Source organism: Pseudochaenichthys georgianus, chromosome 17 (assembly GCF_902827115.2).
Source record: "Pseudochaenichthys georgianus chromosome 17, fPseGeo1.2, whole genome shotgun sequence".
Taxonomy (NCBI): domain Eukaryota; kingdom Metazoa; phylum Chordata; class Actinopteri; order Perciformes; family Channichthyidae; genus Pseudochaenichthys; species Pseudochaenichthys georgianus.
This window is the reverse complement of record NC_047519.1, coordinates 13,926,389-13,953,522: the sequence shown is the minus strand read 5'-3', so window position 1 is coordinate 13,953,522 and position 27,134 is coordinate 13,926,389. Positions and strand designations below refer to the sequence as shown.

Here is a 27,134-nt window from a genome sequence, read left to right as displayed (position 1 = left end):
AAGGTGTGTCAGAAGAGCTGCCATTGTGAAGAATAAATCGCTACTCAGCGTCTCCACCGCAATCCGATCTGCTGTGTCCTGTTTTCCACCCCTCTGCATAACATCCCATCACCAATAACAAACACAACGCAGAGTCCTATGGTGTTCAGGGAGGCTACGGGACATTTGGGTTACATCTTTGGTGCCGTGACCCGGATTGTGGTGCTCCGAGACTGCTGAGAAGGAGAGACTGATGGCAGTACCCCCCCCCCCCCCCCCCCGCCACACACTTTGCCACTGTGTTGAACTGTATGTAGTACTATGCTGGTGAGTGAACAGCTTGTTGGACTAAGCTATTATCATCTGTGTAGCTGTATTGGCAGGAAATGCACCTTCTCCAATATATCCTTTAAAGGCTGTGAACGTTGCTGTTTTCTTTAGAGAAATGTTCCTGTTATTATAGCAACTTCACCACTACTTGAATGGTTAAAGAGTATATTGTGTGTGAGACCACTCTGCAACGAATATTAAGCTATTGTTTCCAGTTTCTCATATATATTCTTATTGAGCAGTGTTCTAGATGTAATTTAATTACGAGCTCATATTGTGCTTGACATTATAATTTGTATTGATTGTTTTGACTCATTACAATACACTAGAAATAACATTTCCACATAAACACAAGTTAACACACAAACAGATGTGGAGTGCTCGTACAGATTCCCCATCAAAGCTTGAGGCATCAGGCCTGCAACCTCTCCCTGGGCCTGCAATGAGCCTCAACTATGACTCCCCTATTAAAACACACACACACCTCTTGAGTGAAGGGGCATCTGCTGACACAAGCACAGCAAACCACCAGCTATCAGTGAGGCCAAAACTCACCAACCAGCCCACCAGGTTTGCAAATGCTTCACTACAGTTTGATACTGAAGACCACAGACTCAGGCTTGCATAATACCCCACAACCCCAAATCCTATCACCTTATACTGATCACCGTGTTACTCCAGCTCATGTATCTTCATTTCCAGGCCCTGGAGCTTCAATACAGGTACCTCAGCTCTGTTTCGACAACAGCCCTAGCCCGGGTCCAAGTCACCAGACTAACAGGTCTAATTATGGCAGACTGGGTGCAGCTGCTTCTCAGCCGGTGATACAGTCAACGATGGTCCCTGCCCCCCCACCCCAAGTCAGTGTGTATTAACCCACAGCTATTGTACCACCTCAGAGCTTCCCGCTCAACGCCTACCATGAAATGCGAACTATGCAGCAGCCCAACATAAATCCTCCAATTAACCCCCCTAATCCAACCGAGGCCATTCAGTGTAACTCCCATGTCTACACCAGCTATGCATATCCTGCTCCTGAACCCCAAGTACCCGCACCAAGGTTTGAAACACCACAAACAATTAACATTATGAATAACCCCGCTGCTGCTGCTGGGCAGACCCTCCGATGGTCAGATTATGAACGAACCCCCCAATCACAGATGGCACAAGCTGCTGTCCATTATCCACATGACCTGACTCAAAGTGAAGGAGTCCCGAGGCTACATTCTGTCACCAGTGCATGGGGCCCCAACATGACAGCGCCCAACCCCCTGAATGTAACTTATGCAGCTCACACCCAAGCCCCTGCTCCAAGGATGCCTGCTTCGGACCATCAAGTCAGCAGTAATCGCCATTTTCTCCATCAGTCCTTTTACACTCACTCCGGTCTATCTGAGCCACTGCAAAGGACTCCTGGGAGAGCCCTCACCCACCCAAGCATTCCACTGCCTGCCTATGGTGGCTTCATGCAGACCCATCAGGTGAAGAATGTCCAAGTCTTCACTGGCAATGCTGACAGTAAAATGCTCATAGAGGACTGGATTCGTGACCTGCAGTACCTTCTGGAGGCAGTAGAGCTTCCCATGCACCTCCGCTTCTCCACTGCTGTGCGACACCTGGGTGGTGAAGCTAGGAAGCTGGTTCTGAACCTACCCCCCCATGATCAAACCCCTGAGAAGGCATTTGAAGAACTGAGGGCAGAGTACGGTGACACACAGGGCTCTCTAGATCCACTGGCTGACTTCTATGAGCGTAGCCAGAGGTCCGGAGAATCTCCCTGCTCTTATGCTATAGCGTTGGATGCAATACTGCGGGCTGTCGAAGAAAGTCAAAGAGGGGGCAGGCCTTTCCCTGACCGAGATTGCAAACTTACCCGACAGCTCCTAAGAGAACTTATTGATGAGGATTTCACCTATGAAGCCCCTGCTTTTCAGTTTCCGAGAGCTTCAAACTTAACTCAGAAACCTAGCAAAAGAGTCTAAAAGGTTCCAGTCACAAAACAAGGCAAAGAAAACATACACCCAGGTGCATGTTACAACGGAGGATACTAATGTAAGGGCAGAAAGGTCAAAGAATACCTCAGAGTGGTCAGAGTTGACAGAGATGGTCAAGAGATTGGCTGTTAACCAAGAGGAGCAGATGGCAAAGTTGTCTCGCCTGGAGTCAAGAGTTGCTGCTTCACCCACGGTTCAGCCACCCCCTAGAACTGCAATCCAGAGTTCAAGTTTTGTATGCTACCGGTGTGGGAAGGAAGGACATACAGCCCGTATCTGCAGAGCAGTGCTCCCAGATCCCAATCCGGCCTGGGCACGCCAACCACAGCCTATGACCCCTGCGGAGGAGAACAGGCCTAACTCAGCTCAGCATTTAAACGCTTAGAGCCCATGGTAACAGGGGCAACCATGGGCGGGCAGCAAGATCCCCCAAAGCAAGTAAAAAAATCAATTGGTGGAAAAGAGGGCACCTCCTTAGTAGGCCCACGGAACGAGGGTGAGGTTGAAGTCAATGGAATGAAGTGCAAAGCTCTCATCGACTCTGGCTCTCAGGTAACCGATATTACTCACGGATATTGGTGCAACCACCCTGCCCTGCAGAACCAAAGGCTGCAGCCTTCTAAAGTACCCATAGAGGGTGCAGCAGGTCAAAGTGTGTCCTACTATGGTGTCCTGCAAATTGACTTGAAAGTGCTGGGAAAAGAGTTCAAAACTGTGCCTGCTTTTGTTGTCCCTGATTCTGATTATCGCTCCTCTGTTCCATTGCTTGTGGGAACGAATGTCATTCGGGCCTCGAGGAGTCACCTCCAAGCAACCTACGGCCAGCAGTTTCTTCACCGAGTCAAGTAAGACCACCCGGAGTGGTACACCGCTCTACTGGAGTTTGGCAGCACCGACCGTAACGGAGCGTCCACACTACAGCTCCAAAAATAGCTTGGAGCTGGGCGTGTCTGGAGCTTGGGGATTTTATTCAAGCAACACGGCCAACAACCAATCACATGAATCTCCCGCCCCCGACATACAAAGCAAAAACCCCCGGGGATTTTATGCGAGCAATATATATATAAACTCCCCAAAGAGGCGAAAACCTACCAGTTTCCCCCACTGTCTCTGCCACCTCCCTCCATGCCTGGTTCCTCCGGTAATATTATATTTTATTATAATGTTATGTTCATTGTGAAGCACTTTGGCAAACCCTCTGTTTTTAAACTGTGCTATACAAATAAAGTGGATTGGATTGGATTGGATATAAAACAGCATTTAAACTGACGGTATGTTTATGGTACTTTATGCCATCAAAACATTGATTTTAATTTCTAACAAGTCCCATTCAAATCCCCCGTGTTCCGCCACCTGCTGCACCTTTTAATTCTCCATTGTCCATTGTGATACTGCACTTTACAGCTAGAGTTTGCACTGTTTCAATAAATGAAACTAATTTTCTCACCACATCTTTTGATTAATTTTGTCCAGCATTTGCAAGCTGGAGACTCTCTGTCAGAGCCATATATTGTATAATTGATGCTTTCAGTTTTCAGTTGAATTAATTCAATCCAAGTCAATGGAACACTCACAAGATGTCACCAAAATCCCACTGTCCCTTTAAAATCTTTCAGAAAATGATATAAGTGTATCGAATTATATCGAATTGTATCGAATCGTATCATTGGCTGAATATCGTGATATATATCGTATCGTTGGCTGAATATCGTGTATCGTATCGTATCGTGAGATTAGTGTATCGCCACAGCCCTACGCCCCGGTCAGAGTGATGAACCTGTCCCAACATACTATTACTATTAAGCCACACACCCACCTGGCCAATGCATTCCTGGTGGACAATGTTGTGGAATTTCCAGACGAAAAGCTGAGTGGATGTCGCAATAATGGGAGTCAGGAAGTCTGCCTGAGTCTGGACCAGGTAGTGGTGAGTTGTGGGGTGGACCTAAGTGAAGCAGCAGTTGAGAATAGGGATGTCCCGATCACCTTTTTTTGCTCCCGATCCGATTCCGATCATTTGATTTTGACAATCTGCCGATACCGATTTTTCCCGATCCGATCTTTATGCAATGCATTAAGAGAAAAAAAAGGTAACAGATAACGGCTGGTCATCCAACGCGATGAATTCAGCTATCTTGGCTGTTATTGTGTTGGCCTTTTCACTGTTCTGGGGCAGTTTCTCTTTCCTTTTAAAAGTCTCTGAAAGTGTTGGTTGTTTCAGTGCCGTTACCTGAGTGGCCGCTGTGTACTCGTCGTGTTGGTGTTTGTTTCTCAGGTAGCGTATTAGATTGGTCGTGTTGAACGTAGCTCTGTTCTTTCCACCACGCGGAACCTCTGCCTTGCAAACATTGCATCTGGCTGTTACACTGCCTTCGCTTTCAATTTTATAATACTTCCAAACTCCTGACATTTTCTCTGTCCCGACTCCCGAGTCACCAGCTGTACGTAGCCTCTCATTAGCTTAATGCTACTATTAGACACTGCGCCCACTCTGTTGCCAGATTTCAGAGAAATAAGCAACCAGGTCTATGAAAACAAGCCCAAAGAAAGCAACACATACATGATGTTGTGTAATTTTAAACCAAAACTAAGTCCTCAGGATGACTTTAAGACGTGAACATGGTCATTTTTGTTTTGTAACATTAAATAAATTAAAAAAAATCCCGATCCCCGATTTTTTTCTCCCGATCCCCGATTTTTTGAAAATCACGTGATCGGCTCCGATCCCCGATCACGTGATCGGATCGGGACATCTCTAGTTGAGAATGAACACCAGCGCTCCCTCCTTAGAGATCTTGTCGAGAGGAACATAGGTGTTTTCTCCAAGCATCCCATGGACTACGGCCACACAAAAACAATGCAGCATGACATTCCCCTGGTTGATTCCAAGCCCTTCCAGCTCCCGTATCGCAAGATTCCGCCTTCACAGTGGCAAGATGTGCGGAAGTTGTTGATAGAGATGGAGGCGACAGGAGTCATCAGGCCTAGTAAGAGTCCATATGCGTCCCCAGTGGTGATCGTGACTACGAAAGACGGGTCATTAAGGTTGTGCATTGACTACAGAAAGCTAAACTCCTACAGCACGAGAGATGCATTTCCCCTGCCCAGAATAGAAGAGGCCCTGGAGGCTCTGGGGCAAGCAAAGTACTTTTCTACACTTGACCTCACATCTGGTTACTGGCAGGTGGAGGTAGCGGAACAAGACAAGCACAAGACAGCATTCAGCACACCCATGGGGCTGTTTGAGGCCAACAGGATGCCCTTCGGACTACAGAATGCTCCGTCCACCTTCCAGAGGCTCATGACCTGCTGTTTTGGGGATCTGAACTTCACCCACCTCTTGATCTACCTTGACGACCTCATCATCTTCTCCAAAACCTTTGATGACCATCTGGAGAGGTTGCAGCTGGTGTTTATTCGGCTTCATGAACATGGCTTGAAGTTAAAGCCTTCCAAGTGCCAGCTTGTGAGAAAGGAAGTGCAGTACTTGGGTCACTTGGTATCGGCGGAGGGGATCAGGACAGACCCAGAGAAGATCAGCAAGGTCAGGGACTGGGTGAGGCCCACAAACAGGAAGGAAGTGTTGCAGTTCTTAGGGTTTGCTGGATATTACAGGCGGTACGTTGGTGGCTACTCGAGCATCGCTGCTCCTTTATACCGCCTGACAACTGGTGACCCCAGGAAGTAAATAAGAGGAAGGAAGACACGTTTGGGTCCTGAGCCGCCCTTTTTGTGGACTACAGAGTGTGAAGAAGCCTTTCAGTCCCTGAAGCAAAAGTTGACGACTGCTCCAGTACTGGGTTACCCGGATTACAGCCTACCTTTTGTGCTTCAGACCGATGCGTCGGGACAGGGGCTTGGTGCTGTATGTTTGGGAGTGAGATGTTTATGTTTTGTCTGTTCATTTGGTTATTGTATTGGTTAGCATGTAGCTAATGGGCTAATGTTTATATTCACTCCGCAAAAGGTGTGTCAGAAGAGCTGCCATTGTGAAGAATAAATCGCTACTCAGCGTCTCCACCGCAATCCGATCTGCTGTGTCCTGTTTTCCACCCCTCTGCATAACATCCCATCACCAATAACAAACACAACGCAGAGTCCCATGGTGTTCAGAGAGGCTACAGGACATTTGGGTTACACTAACATCACCCATTTTATGACATGACGCAGCAGCGACAGCACCAGTCGGGCTCTGAGCGATGGAAACACAAGTGGTGCTACAGAGAAGAACCAGCTAAGCACCAGAAAAGCACAATAACTAACTGAGCTACCTTCATAATTAAGCAAAAGTAATAATTTATAATTCGAGATTATTGCATGACTAACGACAAGATGTGTTGTTGCGGGCGCGCCACTTCCAGATGCCATGCTGTTGGAGATGAACTCTGAACTGTCACCGGAATTACATTTGTGTGTCCTTCTGTGTGCATTTATTTATTTTTGAGACTGATCTGACCCCATACGGTAGTTAACAATTTTACTTTATTAAAATATTGTGCAGGCCCCTTGATAACATTGGGTAGCCTTCTGAGTAACTTTGTACACCATAATACTGTTATTAACAATACTTAAAGGTCACCTATTATGCAAAATGGCCACTTTATGATGTCATAACAATTGTTTGGCTTGTGTAACCATTAGCCAATCACCAACCAAGGTAACACCCGCCCACCTTATCATCTGAATCTCCTCCTAGAGCACCATTGTGTTCTTTTTAACCAAATATCTCTCATGGGGCTTTCACACTAACGCAGTTCCAGGGCCGGTTCGGAGCTAGAGCCTGAAAAGCACCGTTTTTTCCTGTTCACACCGCAGCAGAGCTCCGGAATCCGGTTTGTTTCAAGCACCAACAAATTGTCTGTCTAGAAGCAAGAACCGCATACGTCACGCTTAGGTCGGAGGGGGCGAGATTAACCTGAGCTAACAGTTAAAGGCGAGTACAGCAAATAAAAGTTGTAACAAGCAGTAGCGCTGAGCAAAGTGACTTTATAAAGTCAGGCAACACTAACCAGGATTCGTGTGATTCTGTTTATTTTTAGGCTACCTTACTTTGACCATCCGTTCGCTGTTATTGATCATTGTGGAGAGTGGAGAGCAGATAGACGTTTTGTGTTGTATTATAGCAGCTATCGGATGGAATCAATACATGGGCTGCACAGGTTGTCATGTCCGACTATCACAAGTAGAATCATAATGAAAAATACGCCGGTAAAATGTGCCTATAGAAAAAACAATAAGATAGCAACAACAAGTAGTCAAGATAGTCAGTTTAGCTTTGGTTGCTATGCATCACCCATTTTATACCAGAGAAACTTTAATAACAGCGTTGTGATGCCAAACAAAGTCAATTCATACTGAAACACATTCACTTATGGGGAATTGGGGATATGTATCAGCTGCTTGTGTGACAGTCAGACAGTGAATACTTTACAGTGGCCGCTGCCGTGTGAGCTAACCCGGAGCTAACGGGAGAATAAACTCCGGTGGAAGAGCAGCACTGCAGTGGTCAGTAAATGCCGCTGAAACACATTAATAAACAATGAACCACAGCACTCTGGAGAAAAGTATAAGGCTGGAGAAATCGTTATTTAATTTAATCTGGCTTTGTATGATTAAAAGCAACACGATCATCGACCCGACGCAGTCCCCCATTGATGTAGTGAGCGCCGTAACGCCGTTGGGGAGAAAATCAGCGATGTAAAGCGGCAGCACCAGTCCGGGCGGTGTGAACAAAATGGGGGCTCAAAAGAAAAACCGGTTTCGAACCAGAAAAGCTCTAGCATGGAGCTAGAACGGGAACCACGTTGGTGTGAAAGGGGCATCAGAGGGGCGTGGGGAGTGGCCCTTATTTTCATCTAAAGATAAAAGACAGAGAATCAGCACTTTTGAAATAGGGCTGAAACAGAGGGGATTATGGGATGCTACAATGTAGGATCTGTTTGGTATTGCGAGCCAAACACTTCAGAGACATGTTTTGTATTATATCTGAGACCTATAATATATTGATGAAAAACGGTATAATAGGGGACCTTTAACAATACTAATGTAGATGTCCCCTCTGTGGGACGATTAAAGGTATTCTGATACTGATTCTGATTAAAAGTGTACAGCCTCTTTACAAATGTAACAAAGCGGATCACATCTTTAAACTGTGGACTTCTAAGGGCTTATGTACATTTGTAAAAATGTTTGGTCAGGGGATAAGAGAGGATCTAGCGTCCTGTAGCTTTTGGGCCAGAATTACATTATTTTGGTCGGACTGCATCAAAGCCAGGGCTAGCCCAATACTCATTATTGTATACTGCTCTTGTAAGCCAATAAATTCAAGTGTGAGTGTGTGTGGAGAAAAATTAGAGACACTTTGGTGTAGCAACCTTTATTGAAGGAGCTCTTACAACAGTACTGAGTTTGGTATCCTCAGGTAAAAATATCTTCTTTAAACACCATGGGAAGGGGCTAAAACACTGAGACTAATAGCACCACAGATAATAACACCAGCACAGTGACTTTGGGCCACTGATGAATCAGAAATTGTGCAACTTAACAGTTAAGGGGATGAAGGCAGACACCGTTTTCTGTGTATGTGGGTGTGAGGGGCTAACAGCACCAGTCCCATTAGGTTTATTTTCCAGCCTTCAACCATGACAGATGTTTTCCTACCTCACTGATGAAGCACCAAGGTTTGTGTCCGTGTATGCGTGTATGTGTGTGTTTGACAGAGGTCTCTCTGCACAGGTTTCTGTCATTCTGTCATTTGAACCAGTGACCACAGCACAACTGTTTATGGAACAATCCCCCAAGGCTACACATAAAAGAATCGCCTTCACTCACATATGTAATTGATGATAACTCAGAGGTGCTCACACACACACACGCACGCACGCACACACACACACACACACACACACACACACACACACACACACACACACACACACACACACACACACACACACACACACACACACACACACACACACACACACACACACACACACACACACACACACACGGGCAGAATCACACATGTAGAGTCCAGCTGTCGTGTCCTCATTAGATCCAGGTGAAGTGCTAATGTTGGAGTCTGCCTGATGTCATGTCCTGTTTTCCCTGTAGGTTTGGTGATCGAATAGAGCTTTTAAGTGATGTCGGATGTGAGTTTCCTACAACTTTTGAAAAAATCAGAGTATTTCTAATTTACCTTTTCAACAATGCTTTATCGGGGCAAGACCTATATAAAATAAACTTTACTGGCAAATCGTGCCCCAGTCTTCCAAATGCACAATCATCTAGGTCCGAAAATCATTCACCAAAGCTGCGGTCAGTTTGCTTACATTGTAAAATTGTGACACCACAAATCCGACACCACTTGAAAGAGTGGTAAGAGCTACAAAACTGAGTTCACATTAAAAAAAGCTAAACATTTTGTTTAGTTGTGTTTCATTACTGATGGCTCCCTGGGACAGAAGCAACCTCTTTGAATGGGACTTTTTTAGCCTGAACTTTGCCTTTTTGGGAGCAATTCCTCCCAGCTGTGTACTTGTCAAAACAAGTTCAAAAATTCCAAAATAGTTTATGTTATAGTTATAGTCTAATTACCCCAGCATAGGAGGTGAAAATTGTACACAGCCAGAGAGAATCACCATTGGAGGCTCAACTCAGGGTAAAAAAGTCCCAAGTAAATTTCATTAAGACATTTCTGTTAGTCTGCCACACAATCATTTGTCATTTGTGACATACTCGAACACAGTGTATGGTAAATGAGTGAGACTGAATATTCATATTGGGACTAAAAAACTAAAGCGTGTTGGTCCTGTTGTACAGAGCCCTGCACTCAAGGCATGGACACCCTGCGGGAGACGGTTTGGTGGAAGACCCCATGGAGCAGAGAAGCGTAGTCTGGGACACGGAAGAGATGCCGCTGGGCGTAGCTGATGTCGTCTGGCCGCCCTCTGCTCACCAGTGTGCGCAGGTTGGCCTCATTGACTTGGGTGCCGACGGTGATGACGAAGAGCTCGACCCCGGCGTCCGACACCTCACGAGCACGCTTCTCCAGCAGGGCCTCGGTGATGGCCTGAGACCTGCCATCGGAGAACAGCACCAGCTTCCTCCTGCCTCCTGATGCGTCCCCACGGCCTTGCAAACTCTTCATGGCAAATTCCATGGCCTCTAACACGTTAGTGCCATCATTCTGGAAGCCCGCCTGCCCAATTTTATAGGACAGCAGGGTCAGATTGGTAGTTGGTGCCTGCTCCATGCGGGCGCTCCTGCTGTACTGGCCTGCGCCCACTCTGACAGTGGCACCTCTCTTCCTCTCGCCACTCAGGAAACGCTCAGCCAAGCGACTGACAAAGGTCTTGCTTGTCTCGAAGTTCTTCTCGCCCACGCTGGCCGAGCTATCCATCATCACCAAGATATCGGCACTTTCAGAGAAAGAGACTGTTACACAGACACAACACATCTGATTAATAACTGATGCCAATCATAATCAAAGAGTGATTCAGTTTAAAGACAGCCAACTAGCATTTTCAATTTTCTTGTACATTTAAGGTAGGTAAACATCGGTTTAAATGGTTGATTGTTTTATGTCAACTGTCTTTATCTGAATGTACTAAGATTTAAAAGAAACCTAAAGATGGTTCAATATCAGTAGAATAAGGTACATACAATGTTAAATACGTTGAAACATGGTCCAACAACATATACAACTTTTATATTTGAAATAGAAAAACAGACTTACTGGGACATTTGTAGTCGGGGCACTTCTTTTCTGAAAGAAAGAACAACAAGGGTTACTTCGTCTTTATTTGAGGTTGGTACAACATATTTACTTGATGGAAACCAGCGATGTGTGTGTTTGCACTGTGTGTGTTATTTACCTGCACAGATATTGGTTGTGAGGTTCTGAAGGAAAGTGTCATCCAGCAGTTCTGCGTAGTTGTCCAAGACAAACTGAAAGCCTGGTTTGGGGTCGCTCTTACAAACCAATTCCCCAAGCTGCTCCTGGTTTGGCTCACGGCCTGAGTAATCCTTCACGCCTAATCCACCCACCTGTGGAGGAGGAAGAAGGTTTTAGTTTGGCGGGAATTTAAAAATCCTTATAAGGTAAGTGTTGTTTGCATGATGTAATGTCCATAAAATATTCGACATTTCGGTTGCCATCTTACGGGGAAATAAAGAATTGGTAAACAGCACCGAAAGAAAGAGGACAGAGCTCGAGTCCTGCCTTCACTTATGAACATAATAAAAATAATAACCAGAAGCATCTGAACCAAGACATCAAAGTCTTTATTGATCCCACATGGCAGCACATTACAGATTCTTCTCATCTTTGTCAATAAAAGCCTTAAATATATACACTGCGTCATATCTACCAGAGAGCATTTTGCTGAAGGGGAAGTAAAGAAAGTAGCTTTACTCAGGTAGCAGAACAACCAGAGCTGTGGAAACAAAAATGTCCTAATTTGACATTAATAAAATACGTCTTAACCGGCAAAGAACGAGGAGTGATAAAAACGTTCTTTCCATTGAGCTAGGTCAGTAAGTATTCATAGCCTGTCTTCTTATTAATTCTACAGGGTGTTTTACTTGGCCTCTATCAACGCACTAAGAATAGGGTTTCTAGTTCTTTGGGATTCTTATGTTTGGTTCTGGCCATGGACAGTAATGTTAGCCATGATGCTAACATCAACGAACAAGTAAATCAATCTTCTTTTATACAAGAAAATTACAAACAGAAAACATGTAGTGCCATTCCCAGGAAAAATGGGAAGCGAGATCCAAAAACAAATATGCAATAAACGCTAATCGCCATTGGTGTGGCCAAAACAAGATCTTCTAAGTTTTAACTTTAAATAGCCACAAGTGCAGCATGGGCCTTTCTAGGAGCATTGTACTCACCCTGAGGCCTTGGCCACAGAGCACGTTGAGGGGAATCTTGTCCCTCGAAATGTCAGAACGTCCGTCTGTGAGAACGATGATGACTTTGTTCTCATGCGTCATAAGTTTGATTGAGTTCTTCAGAGCAAAATCAAGGGCCTCGCCTGTGTAGGTGGCCTCGGCCAGCCACTCCAGGTCTCTCACTTTCCTGCACACACACACAGAGAAATATTATCACACAAAATCAATGGCTTTTTCTTTATAAAATCAAGGATATTGGAAAAAGCACTTGAGGACACAGTTAGAGGATTGATATATATTCCATCGTCCATCGCATATATTAGAAGAAATAGCTGAAATTTGTTTAGAATTTAAACAGAGTCGATGAGTTGTCAAAAGCATGTCAACACTAAATGTGTTTTAGCCTTCCAACCATTCTTAGCTGGCCTTTTCAGCCAAAAATACAAAGAGCTTTTGTAGTTAGCTTGTAAAAGCTAAAAGCTCCTTATAGAAATTGTTAAAAATGTTTTGAAATACATGCGTTTGCTTTTTTCCATGGGTTAGGTAACTGCATAATGTGCCTAGTGGTCAGATGACAAGATTTTCAATCTTCTCATGTCATTGAAAACATGAAGAGGATGTAACCAGATACTAAACCAATGAAATCAAAGAGGAAGTCCTAAGGCAGGGCATCATTTTGTGAACTCACTGTTTAAATGCGGTGAGGTCAAGGCTGCCGCTCAGTCGGATAACTTCTTGGGCTTGTGATCCACTGTACTGGACCACACTCAAACCTGACTCATTACCTGCAAACTGGAGGGAAAAAAGCATTGTATGGTGACTCTGTGTTTTGTTTTTGCGTGTTATGTCTACGAGTTCCTCCTCTGCCAACATCTTTGCGTCCCACCCATCCTGACTATTTACATCCAATCGGAGGGAGTCATTGGAGAGACATAAAGCAAGTTCCAAAACCCAACCCAATATTTCATTTTCACAAGTTCTATTTTTAAGTCTGTTCTTGGCCCTTCTGAACATCTCTGAAAACTGCTTTTGCAACTTTTTTTGTGTCACTAAATAAACAACACAATCCACAAAGTTCAACTGTAGGTTATCCTTTTGAGGTTAGGCAGATTGGATAGATATTATTTACAGTGGAGACAATTATAGGATGTTACCTTGAGTTGCTGGTCTTTGATCAGCCTGTCTATGACTGTGACGATAAAGTCTTTGGAGAGTGCAAAGTTGGTGGCACCGATACTCTCTGAGCTGTCCACGATGAAGGCCAGGTCCATCGCTGCACACTTACACTCTGGAGGCAGACATAAACAAAAGTACAAAGGATCACAATAGCCAGAGAGCATGAGAAACAACATGATCATGATGGTGACTTTAAGGGCAAACTTACCACAACAAGCTGCGCCGTGATAAGGAGAGGAAAGAGCGAAAACAACACAAATCAGAGTTAATGAACTGCGCAGGACGTAACACAACATAGCCTGTGCAACCCTGACATTCTTGAGGTTTCGATTACATGATGGGCTACTCAGGCTCTGAGTTGAAAAGGCCAACATTTCTGAAATGGGGTACATCTGGCTTCACTTCTGCGTGTTGAGCGTTAAACTTACAGCAAAGCTTCATGATGATATCCAGAATTTCACATTCCTGAAAAGAGAGGTGGAGTACGTTACAGAACAGCAAGACCCCCTTAAATCACATTACCTAACTGTTTGTACAGTTTGAAGTAGTTCCAGAATAGAAGAAACATGACAATATAATTTCCTCAGAGGACTGTTGGTGAAAGGACATTTTTTGGTGTGATTAGGAAATTGAATGTGTGGCTTTAGACTAAACATACAGTATCAGTTCCAGAGTCAAAACTAGAGTGGGCCTCGAGGGGGAATCAAATCTGTGGCGTTTAGCCGACGTTATACTCACATCAGTTCCTGGTGGTCCAGAAGGCCCAATAGGTCCCTGAAGAAAAAGGGAGAACGAGTGATTCATTTGATTAATGTGGTCTATCTGATTAAAAGAACTGGACAGACAAAAGTGTATCCGGTTTGACTTTTAGATGACAGAGCAAGAACTGTAAGACTTTATTTTCACAGGAAAAAAAACAAAAACTGTTGATTCTTTGGAAAAACCATCACCAAAGAAAACTGGAAACCAGAATCCCTCAGACATCCAACCCACACCCACACATTTGTGAGCGTTGCTATCTTTCTGCAACAACATGTGAATCTTCCATAAGTTCATTGCCACAGCATTTCGTTTTCTTTTTTTCTTTTTTTCACTCGGCTGCTTGAAAACCATCTGTTTTGTTTTAACAGACATTAAACTCAGTTTAAGAGCATTCTTCTCTGTGACAAAGACGCCAGCAGAGCTTGCATGTGTGCACACAGGCAGACACACACACAAGAGAGGGAAAGGGAGACGGCCGTTAATTGTAGACGAGAGAAACCGTCCGACAACGCATGACGCAAACATGCAGAAATATGCAGCAGAGACACAAGCCAGAGGAGAGGTGAAAAGGAGAGGAGTAAAAAAGGGAGGACACAGAGGAAAAACAGAAAGTAGGGAAAGTGTGAGAGCTTTTAACACTGTGAGTGGACAACATGTCTCACACACAGTGTTATATTTAGACCTAATAGCTTTTCATCTGTTCATATGATCCAATGCCACAAGCTTTCCCTTGCCAGTTGACAGGGAAACGTATCAATATCTTTCCAACATACTGAGCCGCACTGAGGAAAGCCTTCTTTTATGTCTTTGCATGCGGTTTGATGTTATGTTGAGTGCTGACCAACCTTAGCTCACTTACTGGATGTGTAAGGGATTAGTAGCAACCTCCGCCCATACGTAGGGAAATACACAGTAAGTGTAGAAAAATCCCATGAAAAGACCAAATCCAACAATGAGTCAATGGTTGACAAAGACCTCCATTGTTGATATGAAATGAAAAACCGTTCAGTGAGCTTGACCAGTGCAAAGTGAGGTGTTTCTTAGTAACACAGGCACTGTAGTTTCTTTTATTTACCATTCTGGTGCTGTAAATATTTACTATATGACATAAAGGTGTACTCATCCGGAGTTGAAAGCCACGTCCAAATATAAGACTGTTTTCTCTTGTTTCAGTCAAATTTGCTTAAAAAGTACAGTATCGAGCTGTTTTATGAAAAGCTTCTTTTTTTTTTTTAAGTATTTTTTCTTAAAGTGCACTTATCATGCTATTTTAAGGCATATATTATGGGTCTCAGATAATATAAAAATATATAAAAACATGTCTATAATATTGTATTTTGCTCAAAATACAAACAGATCATGCATTCTAGCCATGCCTCATATCCCTCTATTCCAGCCCTGTTAGAGAAACGCGGAATTTGGGTCCTTAGCTTAAAAAAAAAAAAAAAGAGGAGGCGGAGCTAAGGCCTGATCAGAATTCTACCGGAGATGAAGTTAAATTCTGCTGTGATAAAACGCCATCCTGTTCTAAACCACATCATGGATTATTTCTGAAACAGTTTGGAGCTCAAATGCTTTTTCTCTTGCAGGTTATCACAAGGTGAGTTCCTTTTTATATTTCCTGCTATCCAGTGCTCTCCAGTACCGGTTAGCTCTGATTGTTAGCGAGGCTTGCTAATACCATATTACGTCCAAAACACGTCAGGCATTGTTTCTGATAGCAACTCTCTGTGGGTCCACCATCCGAAATTACGTCATATTGGCAGCAAATCTGTATCCGCTCGTTGTAGCCCCGTTTTTAAAAGATTTGGGTACGGAGGAAAAGAAAAAGGGTTTTATTTTCTGACGCTACGTGAGTTCCCCGACACACATATTTATGTATAAAAGACATCAAAAAGTGCATTTTGCATGGTAGGTCCCCTTTAAGGAACCCTTTTTTAAGTCATTACTAGGAACGAATGGGCTTGAGGTTGAGTGCCATAGAAAGGCCTGGAAAATGATTGGTTTTGGTGTTTTCATGGGATTTGTTTATGTTTCTAAATGATGTAATTGTTTGCAACTGATGTGTCTGTCAGTGGATTTGTAAATACGCAATTAAAAATGTAATTTTCCATCAAGCTAAAGTAGGCTAATCTTTAAGCATAACTTTCCACTGTAGGTGTTTATAAAAAATACCCCAAAGAAAGTGAGAGTAGGGCAATGGTTTGGAGTTTGGAGAGCAGTACCTCCAGTGTCTCCACTTGCACCCCCCCACAAATATGCACACAAACACACCAATCAACTCATTCATTGGCTCCGTGGTAATCTTACCGGATTGCCCTCGGATCCTCTGTGACCTTTGGCCCCTTTAGATCCTGCAGGTCCTGGTTTGTTGTTCTGTGGAAGCAGAAAATTAGAAGAGAATGAGAGAGAGGCCCATACCTTGATGGCCTTTCTTCATTTTCTTTTTTAAAGAAATGCATTTTTTAGAAGGTCGAAAACATCCCATCCTTCTGTACTTCAATGTGCAATCCTGTAAATGTCCGCCATTGGTCCGGGCATCATTCACAATAACTTGACAATTTGCAAGCTGTGTTTTAAATTGTGGGTGTTTTTTGTACGAGTTAACAAGACATGAAACTGCAGCCCAGTTATTTGCATCTGCTTCTAGTTATTACTTTCACTAATAATGTATTCTATCAAATTGTATTGTTATCATATCACAGCATCCTATTGTATTGTATCGTTTAGTTTCGTATTTAAATCACAGTAGCAATATATTGCTTGAAACTAAACTAAATGATGGCAAACGTGTCTTGTTAAAAATGTGCATCTCGTGTTCACAATTCTGAACTTCTGAAAATGTGCATTTATTAGCACACATCACTACCTCATTTCAAAGTAGCAGTGATACTTCACTACTTACTTTCTTCCATTTTGGGAGACTTTAAACTAAAGCAGGATATTCCAGAGTGAAATGTTGCAACGTTTTATATTAACTTCATGTATCTGGTGGTTGCAATCGATATGAATATCATTTGTTTTGCATTTAACAAGTGGGTTCACCTCTTTGCGTGTGCAGGGCCTTTGGCTAAAATGTTTAGCCAATATTTGACTATTCAATATTTCGTAAGGCCTTTGAGACTTATTAAAGGCTATATCTCACAACATATTTCACTTCATCAAACAGCTTCAAAGGCTAGAGTCAGTCTGAGAAAAGCCTCTGAAACCATTTAAAATCTTAACTGAGCCAGGTCTGGTCCTGTCCGGCCCTCTATCTGCCACACCAGTGCAGCAGCTGTAGGGTGAGGAGCAGCCAAAAGCCCTGCAGCTGCTGCACTCTGACCCGCTGATGATCACTGTGACATTAGACTTTAAAGTGTGGAGAAAAATGTGCATACACACTCTAAATCAATTTTGGAAAATGATTTCATCTTTAAGTTCCAAGTTCCCACAGACACTGTTACACACTTTAAAGAAATGTGGGCGACTTGGCTCGAGGAAAACCGCTGCAACATTTTAAAGTGATGCAAAATTGCAAATTCAGAGCAGATACTGTAATGGAGGAACAAAACCACTTTCTGAACGCCTTGCAAACACATGTGCCGAATCATAAGACGAGTTATTTATGGAGCCTCCCCTTAGACATTAGAATTTCCAAGATTTAAGCGATACATTTGAGATAAAGCTCCAGAAGAAAGAAAAAAGACGTTTCCTGAAGAAAAAGACTTTGCTTGGATGAACCATCAAACCACACACAGTTTGGAGATGATAGCTTTTAAGTTAACGACTTCAAACTCAGAAGAGAATATTCCGTTGTTTTCTAGTAAATTCTGAATGTTGTCTTTGGATTTTCACCCCACTCCCCTGGCTTCATAAGTTGTAATATAAATGATTTACCTGCAATGGTCTTAATAGGCTATTGTAGATTAGCAGCTTTTTTGTGTAACAACAAATGTACTCTGTAACTGTACAATTTTGAACCAACATGAAGAGCTCCATGTATCAAATCCCAAAACATTCAGAAAGGTTTTCCACACATGTCTATCTCATCTGTGCTCCAAATCCATTTGGATTGGTAGTCGCATAATTACACATTTGTTGCTCAAGAAATGCCAGACTGATTTGAGATGCAGGTCACAAATCCTCACAATAAATCATGTTCGCTCTTTGATCTGAGCTGCGAGCTGACTCCAATCAGCAGATCAGCACTGAGGCTACCTCAGTGGACGGGTATGAAAGATAGAGAGGCAGAGAGGGGAGGTAATGTCAAACACCTGGCTTTAAACACACACACACACACACACACACACACACACACACACACACACACACACACACACACACACACACACACACACACACACACACACACACACACACACACACACACACACACACTCACTTGCTGTCAGCCTTGAGTAAGAATACACACACATGTGCGCATACACACGGTTCCAATTACCGCACATTCTCAACTTCAAACACACTGATGTTGAGAAAATTGACCACATCCAATCCCACACACACACACACACACACACACACGCACGCACGCACGCACACACACACACACACACACACACACACACACGCACGCACGCACGCATACACGCGCACACACACACACACACACACACACAGATCTGACTGTTTGTCGTAACTTGTTGAAAATGTGTATATTATCATTTAGAAGTGTGTCTGCTAATACATTGTTGAAAAGTCAAAAGGTCTGTCTCCACCACCTCTGTCTGTAACCCCTGGGCCCTCTGGCTTGGAAAAGGTGCACGTCTGCACGGTGTGAAAATATTCAAACAATTTAAATTGGAAGTCCTGTCACTCAGAAATCACAATCAAGCCAGAGGCATCAGATGGTCTGAATATGCTGTTAGCCAGTTTGATGTCTCATGATTTCAAGTGAAACCCTTTTTTCGCTGTATAGTCACTAACAGTGAACAGCAGAGTGTACAACGTGTTGGAACAAACAAGTCACTGTCCAGAGAAACAGATGTAATGGACCGTTAAGAATGAAAAAATAAAGAGTTGGATGAATGCCTCGGGGGATACGTGGAATGTAATGGATTCATTTTTTCCACAATGATCTTATGCATTTGAATAAAGAACATGGTCATTGACTGACCAAAGGAACAGCAGCTGAGAGGAGATGAGTGATCTTTTGTTATTGGCAATAGTTGGACTTTTTGCTATAATCTTGTTCGCTTTTATTCCAAGAGTTAGCTGACAAGATTGATGAGTTTCTTATGTTATGTTATGTTGAGTAAGCTTAGCTAGCAAATTGACAGGAAGCAGCCAGCCTGACTTTAAATGTTACTGCTTTAGGCCAAAACTAATTGTGGACTGATAACCCCCGGTAAAACCATTACTCATTTAAAAAATGTTGTAAGAAATAAACAAGTATAATGGCTAATTGAGTGAGCTTTAGAGGTGCAGCAAAGCAAGTTTCCGAGCTAGGCTAGCTGTTTTGCTTCCAGTCTTTATGCTAAGCTAACCGTCTCCTGACTGTAGCTGTATATCTAAGATATGAACTGAGTGTTGCTAATGTTCTTCACTAACTCTTGCCAAGAAGTGATTATGAGTCATTCCCAAATGACTACACTAGTATGCGTTAGCAAAGGAGCTTGCAACAAAATGAAATATATTTTGCCAAAAGTACATATCCAAAACAATGTGTAAGTTTTTCTAAGTTAAAGACCATGGGTGATTTTATATGTTTTAGCCCATTTACTTCACATTCCTTCCAACCCTTTTCCAAAGCTTACCACTAGTTTATAGACTGATTGAGGCGTGGTGTTGGCATTTAATATTTCCGTAAGAGAAGCAGGCTAGATGAAGTCAATGAAGCGAATACCTTCAAGTAGTTTGAAATCAAGACGATTTAGTAAGGAATAACAGTTTCCACTATACTGACTGTATAAAATGTTGTGAGTTGGTGATAGTTCACTTTTTATAAAGGTTTGAGGTCATAAAGCAGCCGTAGAATCAGTAAGGAAGGTTGTGAGATGTTTACGGTATTCTGCTTTACTCAAGCACAAAGGAAAACGTGGAAGAGGTAAACATCGACTGGGTGAACGACACGCATATAAACCTGCTCTGTTTCACAAGTTCTTGATGTGTGGTAAACTAATCTGACACTGTAAACCCAAAGCTCATAAAGTGTGACTTCTTCGAAAGACAAGAGGTCAAGGTGCACTGATGTACAGATGAGAGAAAATACAAACATTTGCAGAAATGTTTATGCCGTGAAACACGAACCTTGGAAATTCGAACATGACCGAGTTAAACCAGGAGTTCAAGTGTTACAACAGGCATGCTTGATGCACACACACACACACACATTACAAAAGTGATGTGGTCCCTACATCGTTTCTGCTCATTTCCTGGTATCCTTGACAACGACATATACACAGCTGCATCAGCTCAAAGCCCTCTTCCCAATAGACGCCCCCCCCTCACACACACACACACACACACACACACACACACACACACACACACACACACACACACACACACACACACACACACACACACACACACACACACACACACACACACACACACACACACACACACACACACACACACACACACACACACACACACACACAAAGTGTTTCCAGCTGCAGAACAGAAGGCGAGTGTGAGAGCAACATGGATGGACTTAAATAAATAAGAGTAAAGTATGTGAGAGGCTAATGCAGTAAAACTAAATAAGCAACATCAATTAAAAGATGAAACATATTGTGCCATATATTATAAGTGTTATAAGAGACAAGTAAAAATAAAAAATGTAAACGTGAACATAACAGAGATGTGTGACTCACATCCTGTCGGCGCTCTCTGCCAAGAAGGGATTTAGGAATGATAAAAACCAGAGCAAGATTGAGGACAAACTGCAAAAAGGAGACAGAGGAAGACTCACATCGGGGCCTGGATCTCCAGCATCTCCGTCATCTCCTTTGGGTCCAGGGGTTCCCTTGCCACCCTGAAGGTCACACAGCAAATTACAGAGGTCATGAGCGTGACGATTGATTTTACAATGTTGGTAGTGAACTTCCAACATGGCTGCTCATATTCATTGTTGATGTGTAAATGTATAGTACTGGGAAGCCCAATCTGAATTTAAAGCCTCCTATAATTCCATTATATTCATCCAAAATATATGCATGCATAGAAGTTCAAATAGAAGCTTGTAAGTTAACTTACCGGCTCACCAGAATCTCCACGTGGCCCAGGATAACCCTAAAGAAAGACATACATGTTTAAAATGGTGTATGTGTCAAACATAACAAGCATTAACTAGTATTAAAACTTACCTGGAAACCATGGCAACCTGCAGTACCATTTCCTGGTAAACCATCTTCTCCCTGAAATTAAGAAATGGTTACACTTACAGTTCAGACATACACACACACACACACACACACAGCTCCTGGTGGGGAATATGATGGATGGCACACATCTGTCTCCCACACTCACCCTCTCCCCGATCTGGCCTCTGTCTCCCGGACCTCCTTTGATTCCTCTCGGTCCTTTGGGTCCCTTGGTAAGGAATGATAGGATTGGAAACATATAATAATAATAATAATAATACATTTTATTTCTATAGCGCTTTTCTTGAACCCAAAGACGCTTTATACATATATGAAAAGTGACATGCCATGTTTTTGTTGAAGACATCTTGATGTTATCATACTCTGTGTGTGTCTATGCGTGTTTCTACATGTAGCGAAACAACTTTTAAAATGTTTACAGCACAATAAATTATTGCGATCGGCTGCAGGGTATTGTTATCTGGTTTTATGATACTGTGTGTAATACCAACATATTCTCACTCCCAACTCGGCCTATGTTGACTTTATGTCAGGATCCCTTGGCGTCACTATCAAACGCAGTGGGGGGCCCTTTAGCGTCAATATTCAACCAACAAGGAGTCCCATTGACTTGCATAGAGCTCCCTGAACGTTGGTAATAGACGAGTTGGGAACTTGGGATCGCGGAGAAATGCTCTTTGCAGATCCATTCTCACAGCGTTTATCAATCTTTTTCTTACTCAATATCAAGCCACACTTATTGTTTTTACTTCTTTATTTTAATTATATAATGTCAGACTTTTGTTGCTGTCAGTTATGGGGAGAGTAGGGGCTCAAAATACTGAAATCTGTATTGTTTCATCGTTTTTTTCTTCAAATGTTGTATAAAGTTAACACTTTAAACTTTACAGTTTTTTAACCCGCCTAGTGGTTAAAGCACGTTATTGAATTTTTGTGTTGATATGCTATATTTAATGAAAACATAAAAATATTAAGAGTAAATACAAAATATACACTTTTTGCTTAACATCCCGATAGCAATGAATATATTATGTGCTTTGACAAAAAATCCATAAAGAAATATCATCTGTGGAAGCCGTAATACTGTAAAAAGCACGACCATCCAAATAACTGGATGGCCTACCTGCCTGTCAGCCTTCCATCTGTGCACAAACTTATCTCGTGCCCTCATTGGTCATGTGCGCGTTCGTGTGTGTTGGAGGAGGGGCTCTGTGAGGAAGTGGCAGTTTTTTTCCAGTTGTGTATTTTCAAATTCTAGCGCACTCGAGCTGGTTTCTCCAAAATTACCTACCCCGCCTTTAACGTCTTCTTTTGAATAAGAAAAAAGCTTTGGGGGTATCTTCAGATACATTTTAAGCCTCACAAAGTACTTAACGTTTAATATATTGCATAATTTGTTTTGGGACTTGTCAATAAACTTTCCTGCAATGTTAATGTTGAAGCACTTATTTGAACTGATATTATACATATGTATTACACTCTTATAAGATGTATGTAGATAGTATAAGAAATGTGCAGAATATGACAGTTTAAGGGTGGAAGTATACACACATATTGATAGATGTATTGTAATGCACTTTTGAGGAACCTGCGACCCAAGTTTTTCATCTCTGACCTTGTCAGGTATTGAACAATCAATAAATAAAGAACACAGAATTATTAAATATAAAACACAGAATTTGTGTGATTATACTAAATGATTTACAAATAAACACCACTGCATATTTACAGTTGTTACACATGCTGATGTAACGCAAATGTTTCCAACTTGGGATCAATAAAGTATATCTTATCTTAAGATGATCGATGGCTACTGCCATATTTGCAAAATGTGCCTCTGAACCTTGACAAGTGCATGTTTCAGGCTTATCAATGAACAACAGGAGGGGTCACAGACATAAGACCTGGGGCCTCATTTATAAACGGTGCGTATGCACAAAAGATGGCGTATGCCAGTTTCTACGCACTGTTTGCGATTTATAAAAAACTAACTTGACGGGAAAATGTGCGGTCCTCCACGCAAACTCTGATCCATGCGTACGCACTAAGCACAAAAACGGGAGAGACGAGAAACTGCGACACCGTTGGCAGAAGGAAGAATGGAGAGAAATATGTGGAAATAATACCATAAATAAAATGTTACCTTTCATTTATCATATATGAAGAATATTATACAATCAAACAAATAAATAAACACAAGGATACTTGTGTCTTATTGTTGAGTAAATAACAGTGTGTGGTTTAGAAAAGAATACAAAATTTGAAGGAAAAAAACGATGAAACAATACAGATTTCAGTATTCTGAGCCCCTACTCTCCCCCTAACTGACGGCAACTAAAGTCCGACATGATACAATTCAAATAAATAAGTAAAAACAATAAGTATGGCTTGATATTGAGTAAGAAAAAGATTGATAAACGCTGTGAGAATGGATCTGCGGAGAGCATTTCTCTGCGATCTCAACTCGTCTACTACACACGTTCAGGGAGCTCTATAGAAGTCTATGGACATCCCTGAAAGTTGAAATTCGACGCTAAAGGCCCCCCCTTGCGTTGGAAAGTGACGACAGGGACCCTGACATAACATCAACATAGGCCGAGTTGGGAGTGAGAATGTGTTGGTAATACACATGATTTATGATGATGAGAGCTTTTTGAATGCAGTAGCAGTAAAATGCAATTTATGGATCTTGGAGTTAAACGAGTGGCTTACAGATAAAGATGTTGCAACCACTCATGTTCAAGGCTTTAAAACCCAGCTTCAAATCCTCTTCCTATCGTTATATTTCTTTATAACATTAAATATAAATAAGCATTTATTTAGTAATAGTTAAAGTTAGGGTAGGTAAGAATGGAGAAACCAGCTCGAGTGCGCTAGAATTTGAAAGTACACAGCCGAAAAAAATCTGTCCCTTCCTTCAGACGTCCTAACACGGCCCCTCCTCCAACACACACGAACGCGCACATGACCAATGAGGGCACGAGATAAGTTTGTGCACAGATGAAGGCTGACAGGCAGGTAGGCCATCCAGTTACTTTAGCCGTGCCGGCTCAGATGATTGGTCGTGCTTTTTACAGCGCCACGGCTTCCACAGATGAAATATTTGTATATATTTATTGTCAAAGCATTTAATTTATTCATTGCTATCGGGATGTTAAGAGCATTCCATGGAATATAACAAAAAGTGTTTCTGAAGTGAATTACCTACCCTACCTTTAAATAATGGTAAAAAAAACAAAAATGTGAGCTGTTAGTTCTTATTGGGTTTAACACTAAAAAGCTTCCTATAAAATGTAAAACAAATTACTGTAAGTTAAGTGTTGATACTCTTTCCAGCTAATCTTCATGAGAGTGGGCGTGGTTTGATTACATTGAATTAACTGTGACCAAACAACTGTCTTCAGATTCAGATTCAAACATTGCTTAAACCTGATTGGTTCATGGAACTATGTGACATCAACCTTTTTCCAGTTTAGCCGCGCCCACTTAAAACACGAGGTCCAATAAAAACACCAAAACTATCTTCTCTCATGTGAAATGATCAGACAAGTGTTCATCTCGGATCAAATCACTCATAGTTAGAAGCTGATGTATTGAGCAAATGTGTGTTTTCAGGATCTTTTAGTAAATGTATGCTCTTCGGGAACATGTGTGCGTGTTTGCGTCTTGTTGGGCTTACTTCTGGTCCAGGTGTGCCTTCATCTCCTCTGTAGCCAGGAGACCCGCCCTTGCCAGACTTGCCCTGGAAAACAACAATACCGTTAATGAGACGCAGTTAAAACACTTTTCCTACAAAAACAACCATATAAAGCACAATGAAAAAAAACTGGCAACAGGCTTTGACATCGAACCAACACAACCTACTACATGGGGAAGAAGTAGGTTAATGACACACTTTTGGCCAATATTTAAGGTATCCAATGCTGTACTTTTGGACAATCATGTTTGAACAAAAATCAAATGAAAAAGCTTATTGGAAGAATTCCTCACCTATGTCTCCAATGAGTCTTTGGCACAGGCAAAGTGTTAACATGTGATGGATAGTTCAATCAGAGCTAGCCTGTAATTGCCTCAACAAAGCAACACTTAATATAAGGCTGTATATGTATGTGATTTTCTTTACTGCCCTCTCTGGTTGACATTTTCAAGTACTCTTGGATCAATAGTCTGAAAATAACGAGTGGACATGTTAACCGTGACGTAACCAATTGGTTTGTGGTTTAAGGTTTTGAAGATTAGAGATTTGTTTATTCCGTCTCCTTCATGTTCTTTGGTAACAGAAGGGACAGGAGAGGGTGGAACAACCAAACACCTTTTTAGTTGACCAATTTGTTTACGAAGAACAGATAGGATTAAAGTTCTAAGATCTGACTTTTGCCCCCCTGTTTTGCCCTGTTTTTTACTTTGGATCACACCAATGGTGAGCTCCAACAGCCATGTGACTGTAGTCGATAGAAGGAGTGCGCTTTTGTTTTTCCTCACAAACAACAGCTGTGTACGGCTGCTGCATGCATCACCTCATTCTTGTCCTGAAGTTACACGGCTGAAATGGAAGAAATCCCTTCGTCTTAGAGTTCCTCGAAGCCAACACTTTTTTTTCTCAAGGCTTACTCATTGCAGTGTCTGCTTGGCTAAATCAAGACCGGTTCTATCTATGGACTGGATACATTCAATAAATACTGCTCTACTTACTTACATCTGTCTCAAGATTGGACAGAATAATAGATATATTTGCAGAAATGGCAAAATACACTGATACTACAACATTGCTAATATGTTAAAAGGAGGTTATAAATACTTGCAATACAGTCTGCTATGCCTTGCTTTTTGAGTGCAAATGGCTTCCATGACATTACCGAGCATGAGGACTCAGTTTTTCCTCAGTCAATGAGGTAGGTCTGACATGCTTGTTATTCCATGTTTTCTGTATTACTCGGTTTACTCAATCAAAGCAGAAAGCACAAAAGAGCCATTCAAAGTCTTGACATCACAGAGGGGACCACAACTAATGCTTGTAACCTATCATTATTATTACACTGCCTGGTGCCCTAGGAAAACCATACTGAGGCTTTGGCTGGGGCGGACAGTGAGAAGAACTGAGTCAGAGGGGAAAGAGTGAGTGTGGGCGTTCCCTGGTGGAGTAAGAGCTGAGAAAGAGGAGGGGTGGGCAGCGTTCTGGGGCAGCAGCCTCTGTTTAAACTTCTGCACAATAAAGCTACTCCCCCTCAGCATGAAATATGGATGGAAGCAGAAGGAAGCAAGTTCTCCTCTCCTACTGGAAAGTAAGGATGGTGCCAGATAGAAAAGAGGGTGGTCCCCCTGCAGTAACTCTACACAACATGCTAACTAACAGTGGTTTCTATAGCTCCCGTGTGTTTGTATCTATGTACATGTATATTTGAGTGTGTCTTACAGGGTCTCCGTTGGGGCCAGCTGAGCCCTCCCTCCCCTGCTCTCCACGGGGTCCGGGCTCCCCCTGGCAAGGAAAGAACAAATGTATAAACATCTAAAGGCGATGAGGACAGTAACAATGGACAAGTGAAGCACACAGAGCCAACTTTCAAACAAAGTTAGAGCAGTAGGAGCACATGGGGAATGACTTTATGGAAACAGTCTTCCATTAAGGCTGTTGAAATTGACTCGATGCAAATGCCAAAAA

The 27,134-nt window shown here is 42.4% G+C and overlaps 1 protein-coding gene across 1 annotated transcript in view; it reads right to left on the bottom strand.

The window, feature by feature from the left end:
- Positions 1-8,663: 8,663 nt before the first annotated feature.
- The window catches only part of col6a1 (collagen, type VI, alpha 1), a 28,562-nt gene continuing 10,091 nt past the window's right edge, over positions 8,664-27,134 (bottom strand). The window contains exons 20-35 of the mRNA XM_034104270.2: positions 26,889-26,951; positions 25,155-25,217; positions 21,621-21,683; positions 21,458-21,508; positions 21,348-21,383; positions 21,064-21,126; positions 16,452-16,517; positions 14,118-14,153; positions 13,808-13,844; positions 13,588-13,596; positions 13,358-13,491; positions 12,892-12,995; positions 12,204-12,390; positions 11,183-11,354; positions 11,044-11,073; positions 8,664-10,742 (exon numbers count right to left, since the gene is read on the bottom strand). Coding sequence (XP_033960161.1) covers positions 10,138-10,742; positions 11,044-11,073; positions 11,183-11,354; positions 12,204-12,390; positions 12,892-12,995; positions 13,358-13,491; positions 13,588-13,596; positions 13,808-13,844; positions 14,118-14,153; positions 16,452-16,517; positions 21,064-21,126; positions 21,348-21,383; positions 21,458-21,508; positions 21,621-21,683; positions 25,155-25,217; positions 26,889-26,951 — 1,719 coding nt within the window. The 3' untranslated portion in view covers positions 8,664-10,137. The remainder of the gene's footprint in view (positions 10,743-11,043; positions 11,074-11,182; positions 11,355-12,203; positions 12,391-12,891; positions 12,996-13,357; positions 13,492-13,587; positions 13,597-13,807; positions 13,845-14,117; positions 14,154-16,451; positions 16,518-21,063; positions 21,127-21,347; positions 21,384-21,457; positions 21,509-21,620; positions 21,684-25,154; positions 25,218-26,888; positions 26,952-27,134) is intronic.